This window comes from Leptodactylus fuscus, chromosome 2 (assembly GCF_031893055.1).
Source record: "Leptodactylus fuscus isolate aLepFus1 chromosome 2, aLepFus1.hap2, whole genome shotgun sequence".
NCBI lineage: Eukaryota > Metazoa > Chordata > Amphibia > Anura > Leptodactylidae > Leptodactylus > Leptodactylus fuscus.
In genome coordinates, this window is record NC_134266.1 from 18,524,042 (window position 1) to 18,547,005 (window position 22,964).

The 22,964-nt window shown below is 46.2% G+C and overlaps 1 protein-coding gene across 4 annotated transcripts in view; it reads right to left on the reverse strand.

The window, feature by feature from the left end:
• Positions 1-22,964, reverse strand: part of APP (amyloid beta precursor protein) — a 217,671-nt gene that overhangs the window by 63,757 nt on the left and 130,950 nt on the right. For all 4 annotated transcript variants that reach the window (XM_075263474.1, XM_075263476.1, XM_075263475.1 and 1 more), the window contains exon 5: positions 20,959-21,149. In XM_075263474.1, the coding sequence (XP_075119575.1) occupies positions 20,959-21,149 (191 nt within the window). The remainder of the gene's footprint in view (positions 1-20,958; positions 21,150-22,964) is intronic.

Consider the following 22,964-nt stretch of genomic DNA (forward strand, 5'->3'; position numbering starts at 1 on the left):
TAACTTAGTCAGTCCAAATCCACTATGTAACAAAGGGACACTAAGTAAAAACAATACGTGGGCCCCTAGTGAGTCGCCCACAAAAATGCTAATAAAAAAGATGCCTACAGGGCCCCTACGCAACTTCCCAGGTTGCACACACAACATGTCCACCTTTGTTCAAGTAGGACAGAGTTATTCTTGAATAATGAGAGTATAATGTATCATGAGATCCATCTTGTGTCCGACCAGAATGTCAAGATGTTGGCTTTCTTATCTCCCATGTTCGCACTACGGCTCTGTCTGTACAGATTTGCTACTTTTTATAAGCAGAAGCCCACCACCAACTTGGGGTAACCCTGGACTCTAACCTATCCTTCAAGTCACACATAAAAACCCTCAACACCTCCTGCCGCCTCCAACTCAAAAACATCCTCTGAATCTGCTCCTTCCTCACCCCTGAAACTACTAAGATGCTCGTCCAGGCCCTCATAATCTCCCGCTTAGATTACTGTAACACCCTCCTCCATGGACTCCCAGCAAACACCCTCGCCCCCCCTCCAGTCCACCTTAAACTGCGCTGTCCGTTAATTCACCTCTCCCCCGATCTTCATCGGCTGCTCCCCTCTGCCAGTCCCTCCACTGGCTACCTATAGCCCAGCGAATTGAGTTCAAGCTACTAACACTAACATACAAAGCCATCCACAACCTGTCCCCTCCATATATCTCTGACCTCATCTCCTGCTACCTGCCCACACGTAACCTCAGATCCTCCAATGACCTCCTACTCCGCTCTTCTCTCATCCGCTCCTCACACAACCGTCTCCAAGATTGCTCCCATGCATCCCCCATACTCTGGAACTCCTTACCAAGACACATAAGACTGACCCTCACAATCACAGGATTCAAGAAGGCCCTGAAGACTCACCTATTCAGGAAGGCCTACACCCCCCAATAACACTATCACCTCACTGCCATCTGTACAGTCTCCCCCTCTCCTTCTGTCTCTACCCCCTTCCCTCATAGATTGTAAGCCCTCGCGGGCAGGGCCCTCTACCCCACCGTGCCAGTCAGTCATTGTTAGTATTATATCTACCTGTATATTTTGTGTACTGTATATAACCCCCAAATGTAAAGCACCATGGCATTAATATGTAATAATGTAAAGCACCATGGAATTAATGGTGCTATATAAATAAACAATAATAATAATAACAAGAACAAGTCTATTCCTTTATAAAGCATCGGGACCCAAATGTTGCTCTACAATGGGGTAAGCAGTCAACCATTTAATAAGTGGTTTTCTCAGGGACCAAGTCCATAGATGACGGACAAAACACTAGGCACTCACGTTTGCACCCTACTTCATTGTCTATATACTCATGTCTTTCTATGCACTCATCAGGGATAGGATAACATCTCTTGGTGCCCATAACAGTTCCTAAAATTCAGTATGATGGCTGATTCCTTCCCCCTCATGACCCTACCCTGTACCTGTTCTGCTAGCTCCTAAAGTTTCTCTCTCAACCTATTACTCACCTTTCATAAGATGGTCATATACTGTATATTAGACTAAGGTTGGCCAACCTGAGACCAGCCAACCATCTATTATGTCTGACGCTCATTAAACCTATGTCAGGTAAAAAAAAAGGATCATGCATGTTGAAAGTCATCAGGTCTGATCTTTTGTTCTCAGGGGAGAGAAGCGGAGGTGTTTGGCAGAGCCTTACTTTCCTTTTGGGATACTTGTCAAACCGAGCCATTATGTATAGAAGGAGCTCAGGAGAAACAGATGTTGAATTTTGTATGGTTGGGGCTCTAGCGCATGCGTAATGTGCAAAAGAATCTGAGGAGCACAAACCCCAGTGAACTGAACATGTACTGGAATCCGGAGGCTTGGGTGAAATTTTGAAAGAGTCTGGTTCTAGTCTATACTCAGAAATATGAATCTAAGCACAAGAGTCATTTGGGGTCTCGAAGGTTTGACTTTATCATTTGACTCTCCGAGTCCCTGATGCTTGGTTCACACTATGGTTGGGGTCTCCATTATTTTGTTTAGAGGACAAAAACAATGGACAGGGGGAACACCAAATAGTGGACACCTACAGACTCCGATGGATCCAACTATTGGCTATAATGGGGGTCAGTCATTTTAAGATTGAATCTGCTAAAATTGTGCAAGCCAGAGTTGTTCATCCATGAATTTCAGAAGGACACGGTGACAGAGTCTCCTAATAGAGACTGACGCATATGTGAAGGCAGTACGAATTTTTTCCAACCGACTTCCCCTGTAACTGGGTCTGACACATTTAGTACAGGTCAACAAATGGTGGTGGAGAAAAATGGCACCAAAATGTTTTAAAGGGATCCTATCACTCAGACATGATTTTTTTCTAAGTACCACGTCGGAATAGCCTACAATCCCGGTTCTTGTCGGTATGCTAATGAACTCCCTCGCAGCACTGGGGGCGGGACCCAGCACTCAGACAGCACTGGGGCATCCTCGATACTGTGAGAGAAATGGCCGCTTGCACATTATTGGAAGCGGTCAATTTCTCATGGCTTGTGGCCAGGCGCAGTCTGCTCTGCCCAAGGCCCGAGGCCTTAGAAGTTACAAGCCACCACCGGAAGAAGAGGCTGAAGAAGACGCTGCTGAAGAAGAGGAGGTGGCGCTGGAGAGAGTTCCCTTGCAGCATTGGGGACGCCCCCAGTGAGTGCGAGAGAGTTCGTTAGCAGAGATGAGCGAGTACTGTTCGGATCAGCCGATCCGAACAGCACGCTCGCATAGAAATGAATGGACGTAGCCGGCACGCGGGGGGTTAAGTGGCTGGCCGCCGTCAAAGCGGAAGTACCAGGTGCATCCATTCATTTCTATGGAGCATGCTGTTCGGATCGGCTTATCCGAACAGTACTCGCTCATCTCTATTCATTAGCATACCGACAAGAACCTTGATTTTAATATGTCATTTTATACTAAAGATATGTGTAAAATCTTTTGGCATTTTTTTTTCCATTTTACAGGCAGAGAATTGTTCCCCTTTCCAAAAAGGAGCCCTAGGCTGCTGCCTACTGTGCCCTGCCATTGATATCTAACTTGAGATCACATTATAGGCCTACTATTGTGTGTTCAGAAAAGCCCCACGAGATACAATAAAGATAATTATAAACTTGCTAAAAAAAAAAAAAAAAAAGAAAAAAGGGCAAAAATGGAAACCATTTCCCTTCCAATGCGAATCAGCCCGTTGGATCGCTTCCTTTACAATTGTTCAGCCCACTATTGTGGAATATCCGAGTAGAAGAACGAGGGAGCGCATTCTCTGCTCTTCCCTTTCCCCCCCCCATTGAAAACAATGACAAATGATTTGAAACCTGAAATGAACCATTAAAAAAAAAAAAAAGAATCCTGACTTATTGAGTGCGTCTTTGTCTCCGCTGTCTGCAAAGCCTATCGGAGACATTCATCTCGGCAAGAAATTTGCTCTTTTGCATCTAAATGTTTTCTGAAGTCGGTATTTTCAATTAAGATGTAGAGAGCATTGTGCTTGGAAATGAAAGACGAATTCTAATCTCCAGTGTTAAATTCACAATATTAAAAAAGAAAGAGCCCATAAAGACTTTGTATCTGCACATACTTATCTCATAACAGATTACTTTAATACTTGACTGGAGAACAATTTGCCAGCAATAATGAACTGGCACAGAGCGGGCATTATGGCGCAAGATGAAGCTCAAAAATATCAAAAAGTCTAAAAAAAATTCTAAGCAAATAGAATGAAACTAGATGAGAAATATCATTTTTTTCCTAATTTATTTTCAAATTTGAAATATTTTATTTAGATTTTTTTTTATTACCGTAGATACTCGAGTATAAGCCGACCCGAATATAAGCCGAGACCCCTAATTTTACTTGAGTATAAGAATTTTTTTTTTTTTTTACAATACTAAGAACATGATGGTGCCATATAAAACAAACGTAGCAAGGCAGAAATTGTGAAGCAGGAAAAACTGTAACTGTAATGCGATAGGATTAAGAGGAAGTCTACAAGCACCTCTTAAAGTGGTTGTGTCAAAGGAACGGCAACTCTTAAAGGGTTAATACCACCATAATAAATTATAACAAATTTACGGAATATGAGGGCAGCCATCTTGCCTCTGCTCTCTCTGTCAACAGCATTTATTGATGTTTTACAGCAATCTCGTGAGCACAGACAACAATAGTCTGGAGCCGACTCAATGAGATGTATGGCGGAGTTTTCTAGACATGCTTTGTGCCGGGAGGGGGAAGTAGATAAACTGTGACATCACCTACTGTCAGTAGTGGATGCAATCATGGGTCACTATGGGTGTTATCTGTAGAGGTGTGATCTTCCATTGTGATATTAACTGTGTTATTTATATATGTAAAGGAGGTGACTACTGCAAAGAAACCAATACAGAATTGGCAAGTATCAGTCTGTTATTAGGGTTAGTGGCCAGAGTGAAACAAAAATAAGATGTAGTGAATAGAAATGAATGGAAGTAGCCGGGGGTTAATCGGCGTGCCGGGCGCTTCCATTCACTAGTTAAACACAGGGTGTTTAACTATGCCAGCCACCCGGGAGTCGGGAGGCCGCCATAGCCGCCTGGTGTCTGCTGGTGTCAGCAGACATCCAGCGCTAATGCCTCCGGTCGGTGCCCACACCGACCGTGGGCATTAACCCTTCTGGCACCGGTGATCGCCGGCACCTGGAGCATGCTCCAGGGCCGACGTCACGTTGGCATGACAGCCGGGAGCCTTGTAAAGGCTCCCCGGCCTGTCTGCAGTGCTTTTCTTTTGCAGACTGCTCTGTGCAGCCTGCAAAAGAAATGACGATTTTTTTGCAATGCAATTGCAAAGGTCTGATCACTAATGCATTGCATTAGTGATCAGACCTTTGCAATTGCATTGCAAAAAATTGTCATTTCTTTTGAAGGCAAGTTGCCTGTCTGTAATGTATTACAGGGGGTTAATAAATGCAAAAAAAGAAAAAAAAAAAAAAAGTAAGTATTAATAATTCAAATCAACCCATTTCCCTAAAACACATATAAAAGTATGTAAATACTGTGAAACACATACCGTACAGGTTAGGTATCCCTGTGTCCAAAATCGCCTGCTCTACAAATCTATAAAAATATTTTTATACTGTACAGTATTTAATAAATGTTAATTTTTATATTTAGCAATATAAGTGAATTCTTCTTTGAAAAAAAATAAGACACCCCCTGAAAATAAGACATGGCGAATCTTTGGGAGCAAAAATTAATATAAGACACCGTCTTATTTTCGGGGAAACAGGCTATATATATATGGGCATGGAAAATTAAAAATAAAATCCAAAGTTCTTAAAATATGTTTCACCTAAAACTTGTTGGTTTTTTTGGTGACACGCTCCCTTTTAGCGTATATCTTGATTTAGTGGCCTAAAATGATCAGCAGTCAACACAATCTAATGCAAAGATCTTAACGTACAACTGGAACCATTCCACATCGCCGACACGGTATTTAGGAACCTCTAAAACTAAATAGCAGATGAAACCAAGCCGTGTCTGGATATTCACCCTGTTAAACGGAGAGCAGATTACACAATTTCCCAGTCATTATATCTCAGATTAGAGCCATTGTTTCTGTACAGCGCTAGTTCATCACAAACAGTTACAGTTTTATACCCCAGTGCCATACGCTGCTGCAGACACAGCATTCTGGCAATTGCTTTTCAAAGCGATAAGCTGCTTCATCAGTTCCTTTATTCCTCTTCTCCGCCATTAGCTGCAGTGTCCACAGACCTGTCTCTCTCTCTCTCTATTGGACTTGTGTGTTTAGAGCCGTAGCCCCAACCCCAACCCGAGCCCCCGCCAGGGAAACCAATTATCTCCATACTGTCACTAGTGCAAGACTGAGATCAAATGATGTCAAATAAAATGAATTCCTGGGTCTAAAGATGAAAAGGAATGTACTACTGTATACTAGAGAGTTAGAAAACTTGGATTGTGGATTGGTTTTCTCAGGTAGACTAGCTCTGAGAACTGCTGTCCTGCTGCCCTATCACCCCAGCCCTGCAGATAGATAGGTTAGTGTCACCAGAACCAGCATATCACCCCAGCCCTGCAGATAGATAGGTTAGTGTCACCAGAACCAGCATATCACCCCAGCCCTGCAGATAGATAGGTTAGTGTCACCAGAACCAGCATATCACCCCAGTCCTGCAGATAGATAGGTTAGTGTCACCAGAACCAGCATATCACCCCAGCCCTGCAGATAGATAGGTTAGTGTCACCAGAACCAGCATATCACCCCAGCCCTGCAGATAGATAGGTTAGTGTTAGCAGAACCAGCATATCACCCCAGCCCTGCAGATAGATAGGTTACTGTCACCAGAACCAGTATATCACCCCAGCTCTGCAGATAGATAGGTTAGTGTCACCAGAACCAGTATATCACCCCAGCTCTGCAGATAGATAGGTTAGTGTCACCAGAACCAGCATATCACCCCAGTCCTGCAGATAGATAGGTTACTGTTAGCAGACCCAGCATATCACCTCAGCCCTGCAGATAGATAGGTTACTGTCACCAGATCCAGCATATCACTCCAGCTCTGCAGATAGATAGGTTAGTGTCACCAGAACCAGTATATCACCCCAGCCCTGCAGATAGATAGCTTAGGGTCACCAGAACCAGTATATCACCCCAGTCCTGCAGATAGATAGGTTAGGGTCACCGGACATCAAATGGTGTTTTCCCCTTGTGAATTGCTGCGTCGATTGCCAAGATATCACCAATTTTGTCAATATGCTAATACATTATTTGAAGCAACAAAAAAAATGTTGTTATTGCTCAGAATAGGTTTCTACACCCTCATTGCTCCAAAGAGATCATTTGCATCTTGACAAAAACAACACTATCTCAGTAATAGAGTCAACAATTCACAATTTTATTTAAAAAGGAACTTTCACGTCCTCTTACATCTGCGATATTATACACTGTTAGAAAGCATACCGCGTGGTAAGTTCGACTTTTCCGGTATGTGCCCCTGGGGCCAGAGATATCAGTGCCATTAGCACCCCCTAATTTACACTCTTGTAGGACATTGCAGAGAAGTAACGACCTATACTGATGTGAATAAAGCACTTGTGGTTAGATAGAAACTTCCCAGCCAGCTGCAGCAGCCTTGTTTACTCAGCCTGTGCTTGCTCCTCCCCTCAGCACAAACATTCATTGTGAACTAGAATATGACACCTCTCTGAGCATGGGAAATTGAGAAAGAAGAGAGCCAGATATGTGGAGAAAGAAGCATTTTTTTTTCTCTTGCAAAATAGATAAAGTTTGTCATATTCATGAGTACTGTACTACTGAATTATGCACATTTTGTTGACAGGTTAGCGATCATTTAATTTGATACCAAACTGACTTAAAGAGGTTTTCCCACTAACAACACTTACCCCTACCCAGAAGATAAGGGATAAGTGTTGGGTATAACTAATGGAACTACATAACGAATGGAGCAGTGCCACGTGTGCGGGACCACTGCCCATACAGTCCTTTAAGACTTGCAGAGCACTATCCATCAGTCCCATAGAAGTCTATGGAGTGGCGGTCAATTATGTGCACTACTGCACCATCCAAACAGTACAGCATATGATAGACATAGATAGTGGGGAGGGGGATGTCACCTACGATTTGGACTCCAGTGAGTATACTGGGATCCTATATGTATTCTTTATTATCCCCTGCCTATATTTTCTTTTTCTCGCCACTTTTTGGGATGTTTTTGGATCTCTGTATCATTACCAATAAATACAATGAAGATGGAAGCTGCATGCATAAGGTAACGTGAAGGAGAAAGGAATATGGGTCAGTATGGAGGTATGTTCATCCAGCACAGGCTCCTGGGTAATATCTGTCATAACTGGTATTCCTGTGCGGGGGACGTGATGTGCGCAGGTAATTATTCAGCCATATGTCCGGTGTAGTGTGACGCCTCATTTATCTTCATAGTCCCTCCTTACACCTGTAATTGCTCTGGTGTGCAGCCCCTTCTCCATATACAAATGGGACCCCCAGGTATTAATTACTACGACGTGAGGCCTCCGGACCGCTCATCCCATATTAAGGACATAATCCCTTCTATACCGTAACCAGTTCTGCAAGTATTATCGCACTCTCGACTAGCTTAAAGGCAATGTCTCACCAGGAATTGACCTATTTTTGAAACAACATTTTTATCTTAAAACTATATTTTAAGAATTTTTTGGACTTTTTCTTTTATATATTTTTCATATCACTATAGATTTAAAAAGGATTATATCATATGGTTTCAATCTGTCCACGAATAATAGTCCAACACCTGCCAAATCTGTAAGGGTTTTCTTTGCAGCAGTCACCTCATTTACATCAGAGACAAGATGGACAGGATTACAACCAAAGTTATTACCTCTGCATAAAACAGCACATAACACCCACCATGTGTCCACTACTGACAATAGATGATGTCACAGCTTATCTACTCCCTTCCTGCAGAGAGCATGCGGCCATAGTTCCGAGGCCGCAATTGCACGCATGCGCAGTCGGCTCTACTAGTGTCTCACTGTCAGAGCCAACTGCGCAGGCGTCGGAGGTGACGCTGCCGAGGAAAGAAGGGGAGGATCCGGCAGAAGATAGCGGCGTCGCTGGAGCCTGTTTTCAAGCAGCAGTGGGGACGCCCCCATAGCATTTTCGGCGCTGGGGCCCGCCCCCATCGCTGCGAGAGAACTAATTTACATACTGGTAAAAACCGGTATTTCTAAGGAACAGCGTGGCGGAGATCACATCTAAAGGTAAGAGACGAATAGCCTTTCTAAAGGCTATTCCGACGTCTTATCCACAGAAAAAAGGTTTTTAATGGTAGAATCCCTTTAAATGGTGTGAACAGAGCTGAGGAGAAGCTCAAGCAAGATGGCCGCCCCCATAATAATGTACAGAAAATAGTATAAAAAAAATCTACAAATATGAAAATAACAGATTAGAACTAAGTGAACAATAAAACAACAACAAAAAAAATCTTGCAACATATTTCTTAAGTCTGAGGCCTGACGTTGCAGAAACAGCCTTTTTGTGGCAGAATTTGCTGCATTTTTTTTTTTTTAGGCAAATCCAGGAGTGGATTGATCAGAAAGTAGAAGTATAAGAACTTCCTATAAATTTCCCATTCCTTTGGTAGCCATTCTTGAATTTGGCTAAACAAAATGGAGAAAAATTTGCAACAAAAAAAGCTGCATTTCTGCAATGTGGGGCCTCAGCCTAAGAGCAAATTATTCTCATTTTATCAAAGCCAACAGACAAGGTTATGATAGGATAAGGTCACAATATGATAAGAAGTCAATGAAAACTTCACATTCATGAAGGAGAAATTTTTTGTAGATACCACGTCAGAATAACCTTAAGAAAGGCTATTTGCCTCCTACCTTTCGTCGTCTTCTCCGTGCCGCCATTTGCCTACAATCCTGGTTCTTGTCGGTGGGTAAATGAGTTCTTTCGCAGCACTGGGGGTGGGCCCCAGCACTCAGACAGCACTAGGGGCGGCCCCAATGCTGCGAGAGAACTCTCTCCAGCGCCGCCTCCTCTTCTTCAGCAGTGTCATCTTCAGCCTCTTGTTCCGGCGGTGGCTTGTAACTTCTAAGGCCCCGGGCCTTGGGCAGAGCAGACTGCGCATGCCCACAGGCCACGAGAAAATGGCCGTTTACAATACTGTGCAAGCGGCCATTTTCTCATGGCCAGTGGGCACGTGGTCAGCTTTGCCCTAGGCCTAGAAGTTTGAAGACAACACGTGAAGAGGCCGATCCTGAAGAAGATGGAGGCGGCGCTGGAGAGTTCTCTCACAGTATTGGGGACGCCCCCAGTGCTGTTTGAGCGCTGGGGCCCGCCCCCAGTGCTGCGAGAGAACTCATTTTGCATACCTAAGAAAAACGTGATTTATACCGAACGGCGGCCTGGAGAAGAATAGTCTTTCTTAAAGCTATTCCAATGTGTTAGTGACAAAAAATTGAGTTTTAATTATGGAACAAGACTGATAAGGCCAGTGATTGGTTTCAGTGGTCTTGTAAATGTACCGGATGTCATCACTGCCGGAAAATTGACATAAACCACAAGAGACCACCACAGCGGCAGCAGATTTATTATAGATTTTTTTTACTAACTGATTTTCTCCTGTTAGCTGATAGTTTTTTTTTTTCAAACCCTTGAAAATCCCTTTAAGAGAACATCCGAGAATCGTGAAAAATAAGTTATAAATCTAGTTTCAGCAATTATAGCCTGCTGACAGGCTCCAAGGACAGTGACTGGAAACGCGATTTCCCCATGGCTGCCCTTCTATAGCTCCAGGAAGCCAGATTCTGCTAATGACTGTCTATCAGGGATACGCGGATAACGCCATTCCTTAATTTAGAAGTCTGTGTACATCAAAAAAAAGGAATAGCAACAGAATTACAAGTTGTAGATAGAAGAAATGCTGGTGGTTAAAGAAAAGACGATAAAACCATCTCTAGACAACGCCCCGACCCCACTAATACGTGTTATTAGAGACAAACTAATGTGCATGTTATTGTCTATATGTGAATGAAAGGGAGAACTGAAAACCTGCCCCCTCACTGTGACATCACCAGCTCTCTCCAGATACACCTGCCCCCTCACTGTGACATCACCAGCCATCTCCAGATACACCTGCCCCCTCACTGTGACATCACCAGCTCTCTCCAGATACACCTGCCCCCTCACTGTGACATCACCAGCTCTCTCCAGATACACCTGCCCCCTCACTGTGACATCACCAGCTCTCTCCAGATACACCTGCCCCCTCACTGTGACATCACCTGCTCTCTCCATAGACACCTGCCCCTCACTGTGACATCACCAGCTCTCTCCAGATACACCTGCCCCCTCACTGTGACATCACCTGCTCTCTCCAGATACACCTGCCCCCTCACTGTGACATCACCTGCTCTCTCCAGATACACCTGCCCCCTCACTGTGACATCACCAGCCATCTCCAGAGACACCTGCCCCTCACTGTGACATCACCAGCCGTCTCCAGATACACCTGCCCCCTCACTGTGACATCACCAGCTCTCTCCATAGACACCTGCCCCTCACTGTGACATCACCAGCTCTCTCCATAGACACCTGCCCCCTCACTATGACATAACCAGCTGTCTCCATAGACACCTGCCCCTCACTGTGACATCACCAGCTCTCTCCATAGACACCTGCCCCCTCACTATGACATCACCAGCTCTCTCCATAGACACCTGCCCCTCACTATGACATCACCAGCTCTCTCCATAGACACCTGCCCCTCACTGTGACATCACCAGCTCTTTAGAGATACACCTGTCCCCTCACTGTGACATCACCAGCCCTCTCCAGATACACCTGCCCCCTCACTGTGACATCACCAGCTCTCTCCAGATACACCTGCCCCCTCACTGTGACATCACCAGCCGTCTCCAGATACACCTGCCCCCTCACTATGACATCACCAGCTCTCTCCATAGACACCTGCCCCTCACTGTGACATCACCAGCTCTCTCCATAGACACCTGCCCCCTCACTATGACATCACCAGCTCTCTCCATAGACACCTGCCCCTCACTATGACATCACCAGCTCTCTCCATAGACACCTGCCCCTCACTGTGACATCACCAGCTCTTTAGAGATACACCTGTCCCCTCACTGTGACATCACCAGCCCTCTCCAGATACACCTGCCCCCTCACTGTGACATCACCAGCTCTCTCCAGATACACCTGCCCCCTCACTATGACATCACCAGCTCTCTCCATAGACACCTGCCCCTCACTGTGACATCACCAGCTCTCTCCATAGACACCTGCCCCTCACTGTGACATCACCAGCACTTTAGAGATACACCTGTCCCCTCACTGTGACATCACCAGCCGTCTCCAGATACACCTGCCCCCTCACTGTGACATCACCAGCTCTCTCCAGATACACCTGCCCCCTCACTGTGACATCACCAGCCGTCTCCAGATACACCTGCCCCCTCACTGTGACATCACCAGCCGTCTCCAGATACACCTGCCCCCTCACTGTGACATCACCAGCTCTCTCCAGATACACCTGCCCCCTCACTGTGACATCACCAGCCGTCTCCAGATACACCTGCCCCCTCACTGTGACATCACCAGCTCTCTCCAGATACACCTGCCCCCTCACTGTGACATCACCAGCCGTCTCCAGATACACCTGCCCCCTCACTGTGACATCACCAGCTCTCTCCAGATACACCTGCCCCCTCACTGTGACATCACCAGCCGTCTCCAGATACACCTGCCCATCACTGTGACATCACCAGCCGTCTCCAGATACACTTGCCCCCTCACTATGACATCACCAGCTCTCTCCAGATACACCTGCCCCTCCTGTGACATCACCAGCCGTCTCCAGATACACCTGCCCCTCCTGTGACATCACCAGCCATCTCCAGATACACCTGCCCCCTCACTGTGACATCACCAGCTCTCTCCAGATACACCTGCCCCCTCACTGTGACATCACCAGCTCTCTCCAGATACACCTGCCCCCTCACTGTGACATCACCAGCTCTCTCCAGATACACCTGCCCCCTCACTGTGACATCACCTGCTCTCTCCATAGACACCTGCCCCTCACTGTGACATCACCAGCTCTCTCCAGATACACCTGCCCCCTCACTGTGACATCACCTGCTCTCTCCAGATACACCTGCCCCCTCACTGTGACATCACCTGCTCTCTCCAGATACACCTGCCCCCTCACTGTGACATCACCAGCCATCTCCAGAGACACCTGCCCCTCACTGTGACATCACCAGCCGTCTCCAGATACACCTGCCCCCTCACTGTGACATCACCAGCTCTCTCCATAGACACCTGCCCCTCACTGTGACATCACCAGCTCTCTCCATAGACACCTGCCCCCTCACTATGACATCACCAGCTGTCTCCATAGACACCTGCCCCTCACTATGACATCACCAGCTGTCTCCATAGACACCTGCCCCTCACTGTGACATCACCAGCTCTCTCCATAGACACCTGCCCCCTCACTATGACATCACCAGCTCTCTCCATAGACACCTGCCCCTCACTATGACATCACCAGCTCTCTCCATAGACACCTGCCCCTCACTGTGACATCACCAGCTCTTTAGAGATACACCTGTCCCCTCACTGTGACATCACCAGCCCTCTCCAGATACACCTGCCCCCTCACTGTGACATCACCAGCTCTCTCCAGATACACCTGCCCCCTCACTGTGACATCACCAGCCGTCTCCAGATACACCTGCCCCCTCACTATGACATCACCAGCTCTCTCCATAGACACCTGCCCCTCACTGTGACATCACCAGCTCTCTCCATAGACACCTGCCCCCTCACTATGACATCACCAGCTCTCTCCATAGACACCTGCCCCTCACTATGACATCACCAGCTCTCTCCATAGACACCTGCCCCTCACTGTGACATCACCAGCTCTTTAGAGATACACCTGTCCCCTCACTGTGACATCACCAGCCCTCTCCAGATACACCTGCCCCCTCACTGTGACATCACCAGCTCTCTCCAGATACACCTGCCCCCTCACTGTGACATCACCAGCCGTCTCCAGATACACCTGCCCCCTCACTATGACATCACCAGCTCTCTCCATAGACACCTGCCCCTCACTGTGACATCACCAGCTCTCTCCATAGACACCTGCCCCTCACTGTGACATCACCAGCACTTTAGAGATACACCTGTCCCCTCACTGTGACATCACCAGCCGTCTCCAGATACACCTGCCCCCTCACTGTGACATCACCAGCTCTCTCCAGATACACCTGCCCCCTCACTGTGACATCACCAGCCGTCTCCAGATACACCTGCCCCCTCACTGTGACATCACCAGCCGTCTCCAGATACACCTGCCCCCTCACTGTGACATCACCAGCTCTCTCCAGATACACCTGCCCCCTCACTGTGACATCACCAGCCGTCTCCAGATACACCTGCCCCCTCACTGTGACATCACCAGCTCTCTCCAGATACACCTGCCCCCTCACTGTGACATCACCAGCCGTCTCCAGATACACCTGCCCCCTCACTGTGACATCACCAGCTCTCTCCAGATACACCTGCCCCCTCACTGTGACATCACCAGCCGTCTCCAGATACACCTGCCCATCACTGTGACATCACCAGCCGTCTCCAGATACACTTGCCCCCTCACTATGACATCACCAGCTCTCTCCAGATACACCTGCCCCTCCTGTGACATCACCAGCCGTCTCCAGATACACCTGCCCCTCCTGTGACATCACCAGCCGTCTCCAGATACACCTGCCCCTCACTGTGACATCACCAGTCGTCTCCAGATGCACCTGCCCCTTCACTGTGACATCACCAGCTCTCTCCATAGACACGTGCTCCTCCACTGTGACATCACCAGCTCTCTCCAGATACACCTGCCCCTTCACTGTGACATCACCAGTTTTCTCCATAGACACCTGCCCCCTCACTGTGACATCACCAGCTCTTTAGAGATAAACCTTCCCTTCTGTGACATCACTAGCTTCCCCAGATACAGCTACTTCCATCAATATATAGTAACAGGCCTTACCATTTAAAACTAATTTCCATCCAATGGGAATGGTGCCTTTAGGATATCGCTTCCAATCAAAATTGCCATAACAAATTATACCTACTGTAAATATATACTGCCAAGTGCAGAGCAACCTGAGCAAACAAAGAACCTTTGTTTATTGTGTGCAGAAGGAGAAAATTGGCCAAAAAGATATCTGGAATCTATTAGTCCGTGATCAGTACAAGAAGTACCAAAGAAATAGAATAAGGTGCAACCCTGTATGTTCTTCAAGAGGACCTTTCATGGTTTGGGGCACGGGCAGGTCTATATACTACTGGAAATCCAGTAGTATTCAGTGCACTGTCGGCTTTCCCGATCTGTGCCCCAGGTGAAGAGCTATCAGTCCCGGTACTGTAGCTCTTTACAGTCAGAAGGGTGTTCCCGACAGTCAGTCAGGTCTATCCTTCTCCACAGCAGCGCCTATACCGCTGTATTAGTGTGAGCGGGGAGGAACGCCCCCTCCCTCTGCTCACAGTGCTCGCCCATAGACGAGTATTATCAGGAGGGGAGGGGGCGTTCCTCCCCGCTCACACTGTGCAGTGCGATAGGCGCTGCTGTGGAGAAGGACGTTCCTGACTGTAAAGAGCTACGGTACTGGCACCAATAGCTCTTCACCCGGGGCACAGATCGGGAAAGCCGACTGTGCGCTGAATTCAGCGCACTGTCATCCTTCCAGCAGTGTATAGAACTGCCTGTGCCCCAAACCATGAAAGGTCCTCTTTCAAACTACTTTACTGAATTGGGCACAGTCACAGCGCTATTGATGCGCCATTGCGTGAAGGTGTAAGAAGGGGTTAATACTGTAGTGTTTCAAATAAATCAGACTTTAATATTGCAAAAAAATAAATAAATAAATTGTTCTAGAGTAACTAAAAAATATCTTCACTGCGTGGCGCGGGGGAGATTACCATTTTTACCCCATATGATCCATCAGTTCACCTTGCACGTTCACATTTTAAATATACTTCCAACCCATCTGAAATGTCATCAGTGTCACCGCCCGGGATTTATGACACTTCTACATCAAGTCATTTTCCAGAAAAGGTCACTGGCAGATTTGGCAGCCGCATGTATCTGGAAATACCTGCAAAACGAAAACCTATTTGTCCTTCAAACGGAATTGAAAAAAAAAAAAAAATCCTCCCCCTTAACTGCAGAGCCATCACCTCCATAAACCGGTGACGTGCCATATAACAAACACGGCGTGCGAATGGGTGCTGGCTGTGGTTTGCTCGGAGGGGCTGCTGTACAAGAATTCTCTACAGCACTTGCAATGAATTGTGTGCGGACGTGCGCCTGTAGGGCTGACACTCGTGTGCTTTGTCATTGCGCAACCTGCTCGCTAATTATCGGGAAGCCGCAAGGCAAATCAAAAACTCATTCACTTGAATGGCCCATTACTCGCCTTAGTGATTAGCAAATATTTCATCCCCGGGCCGTGGGACCACGAAACGCAACTTGTGGAGAGAATCTGGTATTCTGTACACCTGCTCTGATGAATGATACTTCTATCAGGCTGTGACTTCTAGTTCACCGACAGGCTGCAGTGCAAATATTGCCATATGGGATAGGGTAAGGAAGTTTTCCCACCATATCGCTACCGTACACCAAAAACCCTGTCGATCAAACTGCAGGGACTCCCCCATATCAGACATATCAAAAGAATTTGGGTTTCTTTGTTCCTTTCAATGAAATTTCTACTCTGAAGTATATTCTCTGCAGTCTGCATTGTCATGATTCTCTGTTATTACTAGGGTTGAGCGATCGTGTTCGGAAAAGATCGGATTCCGATCGGCGATTAAGAAAATTTCACGATCGCCATCGGAATTCCGAACACGATCTTTTTATGTGGGATCGAGATCGGTGATCTTTTCCCACAATGCTTTGCTTAGCCGTCACACTGAGTATACGCTATATACTCAGTGTGAAGGCTCCGCTGCAGTTCCATAGGAATGAATGGAAGCAGCTGGCACACAGCCTTAACCCCCTGTGCGCTGGCTGCCTCCATTCATTCGAATGGGAGGCTAAACTAAACATCTCTAGCAGCTACTTACCTCTAGAGATGGCTGCTCCGGTGCCCTCCTTCTTCTTGCCTCGCTGCCCAGCCTCCCAGGTTAGTGTTTAAAGCGCTAGGTAGGCGGGGCTTGTGGCTTAGGAGAGTGTGGGCGGGTACAGGGCGGGGAGACGTGACGTCTCCCCTCCCAGTACCCGCCCACACTCTCCTAACCCGCCCACACTCTCCTAACCTGGCAGGGAGGGGGCAGCGAAGGGAGAAGAACAGCGTAGAGCGGCAGCGAGGCAAAGAAGAAGGAAGGCACCGGAGCAGCCATCTCTGGAGGTAAGTGGACACCAGGGGGGACTAAGTAGCCAGAGGATTAAAAAAAAATCCTCTGGCTACTTTAGTGATTCACTACACAGCGTGGATTCTAACAATTGTTAGATTCCATGCTGTATAGTGAATAGGACTGCTTTTAAAATCCGATCTCCAATTAATAAAAAAAATCCCAAAATTGGGATCGAGATCGGGTTCGAATGAAAAATGATTGGAAATCGGTTTTTAAAATCGATCCTGAAAAGTCAAGATCGGCTCAACCCTACTTATTACTCCTGGAAATGTGCTAATGAAGAGTCACCTGGGTGTTACCCGTTGGAAGCGTGTGTCCCTGCACAGTCTCGTATCGTCTAATCAAAGCTGATTTGCTATTTTGCTCTTTATGGACAAGGGGAATTTACTCAGATGTCTATTTTCTCAAATATTTCCAGGAGTAATAACACAGAAATAATCTAAAGAAGTGACTGATCCTATCATATAAAGTGATGCATATGGCTGGGGATTGACCCAAGTGACCCTGAGAATGATGGGGTAGTGCACAGGGAACACTGAACTCATGATGAGGCTGCACCTCAAGAAACAGGGACTAACCAAACCCCTTAACCTGGTGCCCATATGCCTAGGTACAAATCTACCGGCAGCCCTGGGACTGCAATAGAGCCTACTGGCATTTGCACCACTTTTGCAGCATAAATGTTGATAAATACGGTCCAGACAGTGGCCCTGCCCATGTATCCTTGGCCCCATCTACTTTTACAAAAATTGGCAAGACTATTGCAAAACCGCCACTTACCACAAGTGGTAAGAGACAGTCGTAAATCATCAATTTGTGACTATTTTTTGCCCTTACTGAGGCATAGGCAATTTGAGAAATACACCCCTTTGACTCATCACATATTTGCACACAAATTTATACTTCAGCCATGAGTTGTGCAGAGAAAACTTAGAAGGGGGTGCAGCGCTAACCCAATTTCCTCTTCATTCTCAGGATTGGTGGGGTCCCAGAGGTTGGACCTTAACATTTTTTGATTCTTGTTGTTCCCTTGTTCAATTTGATGTATTTCTTTTTAAAATCCGCCCACCCATTCAAAAGATACGGCCCCTGGAAGATTACATGTATAATAGGTCTGATTCTCCTTGTGGGCGGGACCTAATGTTATTCTCGGAGAGAGTAAAATGTTCCCGCCCACAAGGAGAATCAGACCAAGTATACATATAATCCTCCAGGGGCCGTATCTTTTGAATGGATGGACGGATTTAAAAAAGAAAGACAGCAAACTGATCAGGAGAACGGCCAGAATGAAATGATCGGTGTTATTTATTACGTTCTACTTAGTAACAGATCATCTTTAGAGATGAGCGAACGGCGTTCCATCAAATTGGTATTCGATCGAATATCAGGCTGCTCGAGATATTTGATTCCATTTGTATACCACACAGCAAACGCACTAAAAATTTGATTCCCCTCCCACCTTCCCTGGCACTTTTTTTTGCACCAACAACTGTGCAGGGGAGGTGGGACAGGAACTACGACAACGGAGGCATCGAAAAAAAATCGGAAAAGGTAATTGGCTGGCTAAATCAGGTGACCTCCAATTTATACGAATAGTGGATTTCAGATTCGGTTCATATGAGACTGTGAACTATGTGACTGTGAGACAGGGATAGATGTACAGGCAGGGATAACTAGGGATAACCTTTATTTAGGTAGGAATGTTACTCACCCAGGTCTTTGGGGCTCTATCTGGTCGGGATCCCTTTCAGCTTGCCATATGCGGGAGCTGACATTTTCTCAAAGGAATGCATTGACCAGCGTTGATTGGCCGAATGCCATACAATGTGCGCTGAGCTCTGCTACACCTGAGATGCGCTGAGCTCAGGTGTAGCAGAGCTCAGCGCACGGCCAGCTCTGCTGCATCTCAGGTGTGTCAACTCTGCTATACCAGAGATCGGACCACAATGGAGACTGCTGTGGACCGATTTTAGACTCCGTCTCCTCACAGACGAGCCTCCGGCAGAACCAGCTTCGATTGGCTGCATGCTGTACTCTGTATGGCATTCGGCCAATCAACTCTGGTCAATGCATTCCTATGGGAAAAAGTCAGCTCCCACATAATTAGTGGCGTAATATAGTGACATGGGCATGTTAGATGCCCCCAGACAAGCTTCCCCTGCTGTCTCAGTTGCATTCCAGAGGTGTTCTCCTCATTTCCTGGGGTGTCATAGTGGAATTGGTGACTCTCCTGAGTCGAAGAGTGGTTCCCCTGAAACAAAGTTTTTTTCCCCATAGACTATAATGGGGTTCGATATTCGTTCGAATAGGCGAATATTTAGGGGCTATTCGAAACGAATATTGAATATTTCACTGTTCGCTCATCTCTAATCATCTTTAAAGTGATGACAAACTTGCAATAAGCCATCATTTTATAAGATAAGAATTCTATAAGGAACAAACCATTATTTAATTTATTTATTGAAACCTGATGACAAAATCTAGCACTTTTTTCCAATTTGTTTTTATTTACTGTTCGTAGAATTATTTTTTTTAATTCCATCTCCTACACATGACTATAGAGCAGCCATATTGCCCACGCTTCTCCTCCTTATAGACATGCATTACATCATAGTCATGGCTACAGGCTGCAGAGTTTGGAGACGACTCACTGATGTGTATGGGACTGTTTTCTATACATACTGTGTGCAGAGAGGGGAAGTAGATAAACTGTGACATCATCTGTTTACAGTAATAGATGTCATGATCAATCAGTGGTGTTATCTATAGAGGTCTTATTGTTTATTTTAATGCTGTTTGTGACGTAAATGTGGCGCCTGCTGCTTTCAAGTCTATTATTAGGTTTAGTGGCCAGAGTGAAAATTACAGGATATCATAATTATTTGAAAAAAAAAAAAAAAATATGATTAAAAATTGACCAGCACGGTCATTGAGAGAGCAGACAGATCCTTTTTTGTAAGACAAGGACGAGTCAAGGACATATAATTACAGAGTACTTCCTACTTATAGGTATTAATGCCAAATAAACTATAGCGATCTACCCATAGGCTGTAATTTTTGTCATTCGCACTATGTACGTCAATACGATATCTGGAAACAGACAGAACCCTCTCTGTGTATTGTTGTTGTTCTGCATTAGATTAGGAGGGCTCTCCTCCCCCAGCAGATAGACGCTATGCACTAAGCATGACATGATTCGATTCCAAGTTGCCTGTACTTAAGGCACTAGCGATTATTCCGCATGGCTGCACCGGAGCGCCGAGACGTCACAACAGCTTCATTTAAGAGAAAGGCAAAGTCATTGCCATAATTAGATCAATCTGAATCACCGACGTCCAAGGGGGAAATCTATTACCATCTTCTAATGTTTCTTTATGTTTTGATTTGTAAGGACAAGGATATCGCCGCCCGCCCGCACGGCGAAAGGTCACGCCGAGAAGAGAAGGACCACCTGTGGAGAGCCTAGGTAAATACAATACTACTCAAAAGTTATTGGCAGGTGTGGAGGAAATGCTGCAAAGTAAGAATGCTTTCGGAAATAGAAGGGTTAATTAACGGAATGAAGAGAAATGTGAATCCCATCAATATTTGGTGTGACCTTTGCCCTTTGGTGCAGGAATCCTGGCAGGGATCATATGGCCCTGATCTCAACATCATCCAGTCTGTCTGGGATGACATGAGGAGACAGACGGATTGGACAAGCCTATATCCACAGAAGATGGCGACGGGAACAACCTCCCTGCCGAGTTCTGCCAAAAACTGTCTGCAAGTACCGAGAAGAACTGATGGAAAGCAAAGGGCAAAGGTCACACCGAATATAGATGGGATTCACATTTCTCTTTTCTTCTTTCACCTCATTTAGTCACTGGACACCAGAAGACCACTGTTTCATGCAGTTTGAGTGGTCACGTCAGAGAGGTTACACTGTATATAAAATCAGTGGTGTACGAGCTCACCTTCTGTCAGCGTAGTCGGTGTCGGCTCCTCCCCACCAGACGTCAGAATCATCTTCAGCGTCGGCAGAGTCAAAGTTGTCGTTTTCATCAGCGGCGGGACAGCAGACGAACTCCACACCCCGGAACTTGTCAATGCCGCAGGGAAGGAGCATGCCATAGTCGTGGAGACTCATGCTTCTCTCACTGCAAGACTGGAGAGGGGCAAAGCTTGGTTATAATAGGTCAATGATGGGAGACAATTAATAAATCCACCATTACAAAACATTGTAACCGCTCCTGACAACCAATGAGGAGACAGTTTTCAATTTCTAGCATATAATAGGTTGCTTTGACACATATTGTTACTGTTCTTACATACATATGTAGCAGAGATGAATTTAACTGTGCCAACGTGATCAAAGACAGGTGATCAACAACAACGTGTCTATCAGAGCCTCCAGATAATCCCTAGGCATAAGGGAGAGCGGGCATACCGGACACAATATGTCTGATCTTTTCCTGTTCAACACTGATAGAATATCCTGCTAAGATTCTGGATAGGCCCTTATTCTAGGTAAATGAATATAACCAGCGGGCTATTTCCCCCATTCCAACCCTCAGATCCCCCACAATGATATTGTGGGGTCCAAGGGGTTATCGTTGTTTGGCCTCCTGGCTGCCTTTCAGATTGGGATCCTACGTGTGACGAACTACAATATAGAGGTAATGCAGTACATTGTACAAGGGATCAAGAGACAGGAAAAAAAAAAAAAAGTAAAAAAGTAAAAAAAAAGATATATATAGTTAGAAAATGTAAACAAAAAAAGTAAACAAACATGTTTGATATCCCCATGTCTGTATAAGTCCAGCTGTAGATTAATGGGGAGAAACAAGACACCCCCCCCCCCTCTAATAAATGAGTGACACAGCAGCTGACCTATGTCCACATATAGTGGTCCAAACTTTGGGCACAACCACATGAGCCACTATGTCTGGAAAAATAAGATTGAGCCTCTTCATTCTGTAGATCTTGGGGGTCTCGGGGTCTGACCCTTCTGCTCCAGTATTGATGGCCTAGATTAAGGATTTTCTACAATGTCTCAACCCTAGAAAACTCTTTCCAGGAACCCACTGCAGTATCTTCAGCCGCATCCTCTCGGTTACAGTCTTATTTTCCGCAGCCGTCTTCATCTTCACTTGTCTGTTCCAATAAACGTTAGTTGGCTAATAAAAATGTCACTTAACTGCAAATGTTCTCCTGATCTACATCCGATCTGCCGGGACTCACCGCCTCATCTGGTATTCATACAGTAGGGGGGTAAAGCCGGCGTATGACAAGGGCGTACAGATGCCAGTACAAGTTGGTGTGTATGGCTGTAATGTACTGGTTAGGGCCATGGTGCTGAACCTATAGCATGTGTGCCAGAGGGGGCACTCAGAGCTGTGGGTACGCGCTTCGTTGCCCTAGCCAGGCTCTAACTAGCCCACACATGATCGCTTGCGTCAGACTTCATGTGGGGTGCGCACCAGCGAAATGATGTCATTGTGCCCCACAGGACTGTTGAGGCCCAATCACAGGCCCCAATGATGACCTCTGGGGCACGTTGCCTCTTTTGCAGGGAGAAGAGTATACTGGAGAGAGTTGATGCCCAGGAGAGGTGAGTATCAGTGTTTGATATTTTTACTCACCTCCAATAGGCCTTTGATTATTATACTCTAGAGACTGAGGAGAGCTCTGAGTATAATAACAGCACCGAAACAAACCGCATGATGTAATGAATTTTGTGGAGTTCACATGAATTGGCTCGAGGGGGGCTCTTGGGAGCATTTTATACTGTGTGGAGGCCACTGTGGAGCAGAATGTACTGTGCGGGATTACTGGGTAACAGATTGTTCTGTGTGGGATCCACTTTGGAACATATAATACTATGTGGAGGCCACTGTGGAGCATATTATACTGTGTGTGGGGGGGCCACTATAAAGTAGTCTGTATTATGTGGAGGCCTACGAGAAGCAGATTGTACTGT